General features: G+C 41.4%; 1 protein-coding gene across 3 annotated transcripts; it reads right to left on the reverse strand.

Moving 5' to 3' along the window:
• Positions 1-6,695: 6,695 nt before the first annotated feature.
• Positions 6,696-9,412, reverse strand: LHCA5 (photosystem I light harvesting complex protein 5). 3 transcript variants are annotated; one of them, XM_087661997.1, is made up of 6 exons: positions 9,053-9,412; positions 8,029-8,083; positions 7,732-7,847; positions 7,386-7,490; positions 7,162-7,250; positions 6,696-7,078 (listed from the first exon to the last, which is right to left on the reverse strand). In XM_087661997.1, the coding sequence occupies exons 1-6, from the start codon at positions 9,313-9,315 to the stop codon at positions 6,936-6,938; spliced, it is 771 nt and encodes a 256-aa protein (XP_087518123.1). In that variant the 5' UTR covers positions 9,316-9,412; the 3' UTR covers positions 6,696-6,935. The 3 variants fall into 3 exon arrangements, with proteins under 3 accessions (XP_087518123.1, XP_087518124.1, XP_087518122.1); XM_087661998.1 differs by having other exon boundaries at positions 7,959-8,083; XM_087661996.1 differs by having other exon boundaries at positions 7,959-8,091; positions 9,053-9,411.
• Between the last annotated feature and the right edge of the window lie 823 nt (positions 9,413-10,235).

The raw sequence follows: 10,235 nt of genomic DNA on the forward strand, positions 1-10,235 counted from the left end.
GGGGTAAGGGCCAATGGCCAAAGGTTGAGTAGTCACATCTTATATATGTGTAGACTATATATTCATATACAAGTAGAGATAATAGAAAATAAAAGCAACTTGGTACCCACAAAATCCTCTCTCTCTCTCTCTCTCTCTCTCTCTCTCTCTCTCTCTCTCTCTCTCTATATCCTTCTACATCATCATCCTATCAAGAAATTCAAAGTAGTATTTATATACTCTAAGTAATTCTTATCTATGGCTCAAAATGAGATAAGATGTACTCTTGGTGCATTTACATGTAGACTGGGGTGGGGGGGGGGGGGGGGGGGGGGGGGGGGTGGAGAGTATACATCCAAAAAGTTTGATGCTTATATGGCTAAAAAAGCATCAAGCATCAATGTACATTGCCTTACAATCCACAAGAACATGTTTATATGGCTTTAAAAAGTATCAAGAAAGGATGCATTGGCTAAAAGGATGATGGACTTAAATGATTCTCTTCTATGCATTCGAGCATGCTCTCCAAGGATAACAGCCTTAAATAGTTCTTCCTTGGGCAAAAGCTGATAGAGACATCTATCCTTTTTTAGTATGCCACTTTCTCTTTGTATGTGAGTGATTTCACTAGCACCCAATTTCGTAATATGCACATCAATTAGTCAATTAGTCTTAGCATTTACATGTTTAAATTATGCTTGTTGACAATCTTTTTCATAGTCGGGTGCCCTTGGAGTATCCCTCGACTATTTATTATTTGTGATAACCGATGTTTGCTAATTAATAGTACTTTATGTTGATGGAAAATGATTTATGTATTACTTCTCACACTAATTTTATTTTATTTGTTGCTAGGCCTTGTTAATGTGTAGAGATAGGTGATGGATATGTTGACATTGTTGCTCATTGATTTGTAAGGTGCCTAGCAAATGGATTATTATTATTATACTCTAAAGGCCCTTAGCCTTAGCACTTAATTATCATTTGATATATGAAGGGTTTTTAACCTTAGTGCAATTAGCAAGCACAATAACGAAAAGCTTGCATTATTTTTATGAAGAGCTATTCTAGCACAAGCTATTCTGATTCAACCAGATACATGCACTAAGGAAAGCCCTCACAATGCATGAGGGGAAATTTTTTGCCAACATTGTGTTGTGCACTCTCTCACCTCTTGCCCTCTTGCTTTGGTTCTTGGGTTTGTCTCAATTTTCTTTGATTAAATGTTAAGCTATGGTGAGAGTTAACAGCACTAGTATAGAGATTTGGTGTGATGAGTGAATTGGTCCTTGTCAATGATGATGGTTTTATCACACGCATGGGAGGCTCCATAATCAACCACATCAAGCTTCGCCCTTTTGTCTATTGGTCAAGAGGTTCTCTTCTCAAAGATTCGTCAAAATCGTTATTTCACTCAAAAATAAGTTTGTGTGTGAACCTACCTCATGAAGGGCCCAAACCACCGCTCTCTGCTCAAGACAACGCGGAGACGAAAAACCATCCTCTTCCAGCCAAAGACGGTTTTCGCTCCGCCAGCCAGCACCACTTTAGATGCACAACGCGGCCTCCCGACAACCTCAAAACCACCTCCAACTTCTCATCTCGGTATTGGCCTTCCTCACCACAAAATGGCGGTCCATCCGCGCACTTCAGCCACTTCTCCTCAACGGCTTGGATAAATGCTTGTCTTCGATGCATTTTCCTCAACGATAAGAGGGGGCTACATTGTAAGCCCCCCAAGGCTTTAATTATAAAATGAACATTTATAAAATAAGTAAAGAGATAACATCTTGTTTTCATAGCAATAAATAAGTAAATGTTCATAAAAATTTTAATTTCAAAGCCTCAAGGGACTATTTCCACATAGAATATCACAAAATCGTATGTAAGCTTTATACAATTATTTTAAAAGCATCTTGGCAGACATTGTCTTGTTCTTTCAAGCCAAATATTGTTCTTGTAAAAAAATTCAACATCCCACTAACTTAAATTTGAAGGCACTCCACAATTACCACATTCAATCATCCTCATGGGAGATCCTGCATTCTCTTCACTATTGCAATAAACCTAAGTGTTGGCTTTTGTAGTGTAGCTTCAAATTCATCAAGCATGAGAGGTCCTTATACACTTTGGGTGTACTCTTGGAGTTGGAACACCTATGACGTGATTGGATTAAATCTAGAATATGCAAGAAATAAAGAAATGAATGCAATTGCTCCTTAGCTTTGCTAGAATTCTAGTTGCATTGTAATCAATGTTGACCTCCCATATTCCCTTTATTGGTGCTATTTTCGGTTTCAACACGGTGTGAGGAATTATTTGAGCAATCTAAAGTCTCTCTCACAAGTTATGGGAAGTCTTGCATGTTGGGTCACAAACAAAGAAACAACTTGTCCTTGTCTATAGGTAGGAGGATGTAGGTTCACAAGTTCATGTAGAGATAATAACATGAATACTCGTGTTCATAAAAACCAACTTGTGTACCATGGTGTGGTGGCCCCGAGAATGAGGCCAGTTACACACCAAATAAAGGATGCCTACTTCGTAAGCTTTAACCAATCAAAACACTTATTTAACGGTTGGCATCTGCAATCCTTTACACACTGAAGAGGACATGACATGTTGTTTACCTACTAAATAGGGTGAACTCCCCTACCCACTTTTGGACAAGGAGTCTCCGTGGCGAACAAGGGTGCACTTTTTGCATTTGTAACCAATCAAAATATTTAGAAGTTTATTTTTTTTATTTTTCTATAAACTGTGTCCATTTGGTGTGTAAAAGTATGACATCCATGTCCATGTCCGGTTTCAAAAAGTGCATGCCCACACTCTGGGTGGGGGTGGGCTGTCCATTACTTGGTGTGTAACCAGCCATAGTATGGGAGGGCCTATGCAAGGCAGCCCTTGGATGGCTTTAATAAAGAATATGTGTATTGACTGCCACTGGTGGCCAAAAATGGCCATGATGATAACAACTCCTCTCAGAGAACCGATCAGCAGCATCAGAGGATCAAGTCGTGATCCTAATATTAGGACGACAGGCTGGGAATGACCCAAAACGATTCCATTTCTGCCTACAAAGAGGCAGGGCACTGAATTTGAAGGCATGTGAGAGCAACCCACAGCTTGGCGTGTGCAAGGGGAATAGTAGAGTGTTTAGCAGCGCATCACAGAGGCTGTTTTGAAGGCTAAGAAGGGCTCCCTCCACGATAGCAAGGGATTGATCTTCATGTGTATGGTAGAAGCGAGGAGGAGAGCTATTCTTGGCAGAGAGACAACGTATTTTGGGGTAGCCTTAGCAGCAAAGAGGAGGGGGACTGCCCTCTCTTGAAAATACAAGGAGAGTGAGGGTGACGAGAAGAAAGAGAAGGAGCCTACCACGTCCATCCACCCATACGAGTCACGAGGAATATTGCCATCCTCAATGGGTCTCCCATATCCGATAACGAGAGAGTTTCTGTACGTACACATTGCCCCAGATAGACTCTCTTATCCTCTGTATCTCAAACATCGTATTAGGAGTGTAACCTTCCTTATGGACTTGTAATCTTCTGTAAATAGACTCGCCCTTAATTACAGTGTTCCTTCCCTAGTTTTGGTGCTCCACCCATGTTTCTAGGCATTGAGACGCAAATCAAACCTTGTAGTAGGCAAATCTTGTTATGATCATCACTTGTATCTATTTTCATCCTTTGGGTTGTATCAAACTCCGGTTTTTGGGTGTTCCATCGTGCTTATTAATAATATCTTACAATCACATGATGGAAAATTTTGGAGAGAACTCAGAAGCTTATTATATACTTAATAGGAAAAGGAGCTTCACATTAACTGTTTTGGTAGGAGTTAAAAACTTCCACACAAAAAAAAGGATAGTGGATTGGGTGTTAAGGGGTATAAGTTCTTCTCTTTTTGCTAGCATTGTCATTAGGGCATATGCTGCTACAATTGCAAAGGACAAAGCGATTCTTCTTTGAAAACTTGCATGTAGTTAACTTAAGTTGCACACTATTCTTAAGAAAGTGCAAATACCAAAGAAGCAATGCTCCCACATGCAATGTGCTAATGTGCTCTTGTTTTCCTCTCTAGAAGCGGATTGAGAGAGTGCATATGTGGTCTATTGTATTGAGATATTGGATATCTAATGCTACCATCAAGGAGATCAAGAAAGACACAAGGAGAGTACTCCTCATTCACAAAGAACATTTGGATGGGTGCCTTTTGCTTAGTGAGACCGCATACTCGTCCTTGTTGCACTCAATCCAACATTGTAAGAGTTGGTGCAGCATCAAGGGCACTGCTATGCAAGATTAGTTGGGAGATTTGTAAGATTGCCCCACATTATAAGCTCCACCTTAAAGAAATGAGTGTGGATGGTTCCTATTTTGATTGGTCTTCACCGTAATTGATATTTTCTATGCACCTTTCAAGGTTTCCCTAATCTTTTACTAAGAGAATGTTCTAGAGATGTAATAAGAGGAATATCCTTTTTGGCAATTTCAACAAGCATTTCAATATGATATGGACCTCCTAGAGGATATATTTGCCTCTATCTAAACTAGGTACTTGGAACAGAAGGGCAAGGTAAGTCAAGAAGGTTATTCCTTCTACTAGGGTGGAATTTGTGCCTTGAAAAGTGATTATGCTGAAGTTTCCAACTAAGGATACGCTTGCTAAAAGTGGGGCCTTCTCCCCTCTTTGCCTCTTGCATAAGAGAAATGAAGTTTCCAACTAAGGTTAGCGAGCAAGGCCTTCTCCCCTCTTTGTCCCTATTTAAGAGCAATGAAGTTTCCAATGGAGGATAGGAATGCAACATACTCCCTCTTTGTCCTAAGGTAAAAGGAATGAGATTTAACCTTATGACTATTTTGGGAGTTCTCACAATTGTAAGCCATTTGAAATCTAAAACGTTGGATGTGTGCTGCAAGCTCTGACAATAAGGACTCTCCTAAAGTTACTTTGTTTGGGGATGCTAGAGCATTCAAACAAAGCACTCTTGAAGCATTTCATACTACTTATGAACCCTACTACTAGGGGAAAGACATATCCTAAGCACATTTAGAAAGATTGAATAGTTATCAATAATACTCCTAAGATAGATGGTACGTCTAGAGGGAGAGAGCTAGATTGCGACCAATGTTGCTTTTGGCACACAGCCTGTGACCAACTTTCCATATTAGAGAGACAGCAGAACCATTAGATGTCATAGACCTATTCAAATGACAATTTTCCCTTATAATAGTGTAAGGGTATGTAGTGTAGCCACAAGAGTTCATTACCTTTAGTTTCAAAATTTTAACTACAAATATGTAGGTTATCAAGAGCTCGTACATCACAAAAAAGTAGAGGGTGGTGTGAGATATCAAGAGGATGAGTTTTTGTCCATTTGTTTGAAGGGAGGGCAAAGAGATGGCAATTGTCAACCAAGTGGAGTAATTAATTGGATAATCTTTGTAGATTAGTACAAGCAAATATTTGGAGATTTTTTAGTGTCACAGAGTCAACTTGCTTTCTGTTCTAAGTGTAATCCTCTGCAATGTGAATGGGTCACATCACCTGAGTGTCATGCTTTGTGCATCTTGTATCTGTCCATACACCCATTTGTAGCCTAGATACACACCAACCAAAGGCACAAATGTGCCAACCTCTGATTTTCCAAGGGTCCTAATTGCCACATGTTTCGAAAGCTTTAAGCCTATTTATTGAAAAGACAAGAGGTTATAAACACTCTAGCTACTTAGAACTGCTGGTAGCTATTCTAAAACTATCAAAATCAACTTCTAAACTACAGTTCCAATTTGAGGATTGTTAAGGACTCTTTCAAGCAACTAGGCAAAAGGCAATGCATATATCTTGTTAAGTTACCACTCCCTCCGGGCTCACACTACAGCAGGCTGAGGACCAGCATACCCGACGCCGCACGAGGATCCGGGGGTTTCGAACCCCATAGCCACACCGACAGGAGATCCGGAAGATTCTTGATCTACATCGACAGCAAACTGAGATTCGACGACACTCGACACATTGGATCTCAGATCTCCAGTTTGCTCTTTCTCCACCGCCGATGTACCACATCCTGCATCCAGGAGGGATCACCTGCTATTAGCGACTTCGACGACTGCTACTACATCCCAGGATAGTATATCTCCCTGCATCTGTTACATATACACATCGCACCACTTTATCACAGCCGACAGTTATTCCCCTATCACAGCCGACATTTGTTCCCCTTTTGTAGCTATTATCTGGAATACGAGAGCTACATACGCACATACACATATACGACACTTATCACACTCACAACACCGTATTTTCAGTTTCCAATTTTTAGCTTTTCATTCAGCACTTTTATTTTGGATAGCTGAACCTCATCAGTTGTATCACAGTTTGTCTCATAGGCCAGTTTTGGTCTTTAGAAGACGTTAATATAACTTTCTCTCTCTCTCTCTCTCTCTCTCTCTCTCTCTCTCTCTCTCTCTCTCTCTCTCTCGTGTTTACATACTTTTTCAAAACAATCATGATTAAAGAAATAAGAACAAGTGACTGTGTCTTTAGGGTACAAGGGCAAACTAAGAACAACCCCTAGAAATGGCACATAACCGGAACAGTAGCAAACCAGTCTTGGAAGTTGGAGCCGTTGGTTATCTATGTTGGTTTGAAAAAACTAACATGGTCTTCCCTTATTCTTCTTGGTACACAAGTTCCATTACTAGCTCAAAAGTAGAATTCTCGACCAGGATCTCCATGAAACAAAGCGTTGTGAAATACACGACTAGTTTCAAAGCTTTCCCTCACCTTGTGTGCAATTCAGAAGGTGAATCCAGCACAAAACTTTTGATTGGTGAACTTTTCTGGCATTGATAGGAACCACTTAAGGGGCCTACATTTGCATGTAAATTGTGATATGAGCTTAGTGGCAGGGTCTCACAATGAAGTAGAAAGACAAATTTTCAGAAGACCTAACTTTGTTTGCTAATGAGTGCTTGTATAATTGTGCTGTGCCATGGATCAGACAGATGAGTTACAAGGTTGTCAATAGGTCCAGTTTTGGTCACATTTGCCTGAATAAGAAACCCAACCATAGCCACCATAGCAAGCCTTCCTGCAAGGTCATCAAAAAATTCCATCGTCAAAACAAGCTGAATATCACTAAGAGCCTGTAGCTAGCAACAAGCAAACTTGTACCATTTTTAATCTCCTTTTCCTTGAGAGAATGAAAGTTTCCCAGCCCAATGCCCAAGCCAAGAGGATTGAAGAGCGGCCCACCAGGATACCTGCCTCCATTTGTATGAACAGATCACTTTAGAGCAAGAGTAGTGTGCCTATCGCAGGCTCGTGCAATCATATGTGATGTTTTTGTGTCCAATTTTTGTCATAGTGATCGGAGCAACAGATATATTGATGTTTACCCAGGCTCTAAACCTTCCAGAGCTGGCTCCAAGCCCAAAAATGAGTCCTCTGCACCTTGAGATCGGGGTGAGATGAGATCCATATACCTCTTGGTTTCCACAAATCTACCACAAAAGATATCAAAGACCAGTTTTCATTCCTTGTTTGAAAGCACATCCAAAATCCCCATATTCCAAAGAAACAGTTCTTACAACCAAACTACCCTCTTCCAGTGGAGCAAAATTAGCACCACCTTCACATTTTTTCTCGACACATTAAATACGCATGCTATCCAAGACAAGTCAAACAACCTTTCTCTTTGAACTTGCATGTGATAATTTAAAGCAGCATGCCTTAGTGACATACCCCATCAAAATGAGTTGAATAATAAACAGAGTCTTTGTACTAGCAAAGTCGAACTGAGTAGCCCCTGCTTCATACCATACAGGCAGATCCTTCTTTAAACCTGTCCATCTGAGCAACTGCAAATAAATTGAGGAACTCTTGAGTGCGTTGGCAATAATTTCATTTGCAACAAAATACAATCAGCATTTTGAAAAGTTGTAGCTAAAAATCTAGGAATGGGTTCTGACATCTGTAAAAAGGATACCAGCCACACCGGCCATTGCAAAACGTGCATGTATAAGCTCCGCTTGCACGTACCATTGTAACGCAGCAGGCTCTTTGCCAAGTTCTAGGGGATCGAAACCATAGTCCCCTGGAAGGCTACAAAAATAGATTGAATCAAACCAGAGCACAACTTTCCTCAACAGACTTATCAATAGAACTGTAGCTAAAACTAAGTTATTATTCCAAAACATTGTGTCCAAGAGACAAGTTTTTAGCAGCAATGCAACCACCTGAATACTTGCCTAACGGCCAAGGATTGAATGTGGGAACTGCTTTCTGTAGGAACTTGCTTTCATTGAAACAATACAGTATTATGGAATTCAAATATGCAAGTTCACTCAGAAGGAGACAGACCATGGAGTGATAAGGAAACTGTTCCACTCCTAAATGTACAATTGCGTTTTAACAATGTAGCAGTTAGCATGAAAACACGATCAGCCACCAAGGTTAGTCTTGTCAACGACCGCAGTTAGTCTTGCTGTGGCTCACATGGGACACAAAACAGTATTGTGAAACTTGCAACTAGATGTGTATTTGTGTCAAACTTATAATGCCATGCCCCAGTTAATGTTTATATATGCACTCCATAGCATGCAGCTACAGAACAAGCACCGTGTGCAACATGACATCCACAGAGAGAGTGCAGTTCGATGCTGCAGGAAGTTGAAACATGGTGTCGAGGTAGAGCTTTGAGACTCCATTTGTGAAGTGATAGGCGGGGCAGACATCCATTCTGTAATTGTTTTAACAATAATGTGCCAGAAGTTTCAGCATCCCTTGGGTCTCTGAACATGTCGGTCACACTAATCAAGGCCCAATGGGTATGCAGAAAGACCAACCTAATTGCGAGGATAACCACAAGACGTTTCAGACAAATTCCTACATTGTGAATTACGACAACGTAATGAGCTTCTGCTCGGACCCTGGTGCCAGCCGGCCCCTGCCCCCAACTGCACATAGCTAGCTATGTGGTGCCTGCCGAGCAGAAGCTCGTAATGTCGAACACTATAGGAAGGACGTTATCAAACGGGTCTGATAAAAAAAGTGAGAGACTTACGATCCATCGAGATGAGGAGGGGGGTCCAGGCCAGGCAACCAGAGGCGTCTTTCCTTGCATTCGGCAGCAGATGGCGATGATGATGATGATGATGATGATGATGATAGTTCGGCCTTAGCAGACCCTGTTGTCGATGCAATGGCAGATTTGATAGCAGCAGTAGTAGTAAGGCCAGGCTTATGGCCGAGCTGCCATACTCTTGTACCCGCCAAGGACTCCCGAGGAGAAAACAGGCAGAACCCGCGACCGCACGCCATGGCCATCTGGAGAGAAGGGGGGAGGGAAGGGAAGGAGGGAGGAAGGCTCTCTCACATCTGTTCCACGGAAACTCAATTCCCACCCCACAAAGCGACCCCCTTTTCGGGGGCAATTCATAGTACATACTACTTGTTTCTCGGTCTGCACCTTCATTCTGTCCCCACAAAGTGGTGCAAAACTCTTTTTTTCTTTTTTTTTCCAGTTGGCAAAATGGTTTATGGCCACGTTCCATGCAAAGGCAGAGCTACTTCACTACCACTTTATGGGCAAGGGCTTTCTACTGCCCATGATTTCGTCCTTGGGAGCACAATTGGCGTCTCTGGAAACCTGCATACACCACTCATCCTAGTCATTGAGCTTCGAACCTTACAAATTCCTCCAATATGAGTGCTCCATTTGGATCCATGTTCCTGCCTTACCTAACTCGTTGGAAAGCCAGCTCAATGCAATGGTGGAGGCTTTGGACTAAGTATTGTATATCCCACCATGTATCGCGGGGCCCATTCAAAGCAAGCTTGCATTATGTTGGATTGGCACAATGACATTCTAGATTTTCTTGAGATCTTTGAGACAAAGAATATCGAAATATGTACTCATGTTAAGTTTTCTTCTTTTCATGATATCTACTATATATGCAGTGTCTCAAGTCACTATGTGAAAGCTTGTCCAACTAAGGAAGCGGGAGAAGATGCTAAGGATAAGGTTGAGGTGGTGTAGCTTGAGACAAATGCTTTGAAAATAGCCCCAAAATCTTCCGTCATCGCTGATAACACAACCAAGGACGGACATCCTGCTAAGCAAGCATCTAAGAGCAATGCCTCTTCATCCAAATCAAATTGGTGTCTTATTGATGGCCAATGCAATGGCAAAGAAGAAGGCCAACAAGGAAAATGTCAATAACTTCCATTCCCCCACCAACTCAAAC

This window comes from Lygodium microphyllum, chromosome 21 (assembly GCF_053477565.2).
Source record: "Lygodium microphyllum isolate KBCC chromosome 21, Lygodium_microphyllum_v1.1.10, whole genome shotgun sequence".
Lineage (NCBI taxonomy): Eukaryota > Viridiplantae > Streptophyta > Polypodiopsida > Schizaeales > Lygodiaceae > Lygodium > Lygodium microphyllum.

What these genes read in the sequence shown, in the direction of transcription:
- LHCA5 (XM_087661996.1), bottom strand. Translation starts at nt 9,315, where the DNA reads ATGGCCATGGCGTGCGGTCGCGGGTTCTGCCTGTTTTCTCCTCGGGAG. An exon ending in CTGGTATCCTTTTTACAGAT is followed by an intron (nt 7,848 to 7,958) that starts GTCAGAACCCAT and finishes ATTTATTTGCAG; the next exon opens with TTGCTCAGATGGACAGGTTT. An exon ending in GGAAAAGGAGATTAAAAATG is followed by an intron (nt 7,079 to 7,161) that starts GTACAAGTTTGC and finishes ATGACCTTGCAG; the next exon opens with GAAGGCTTGCTATGGTGGCT.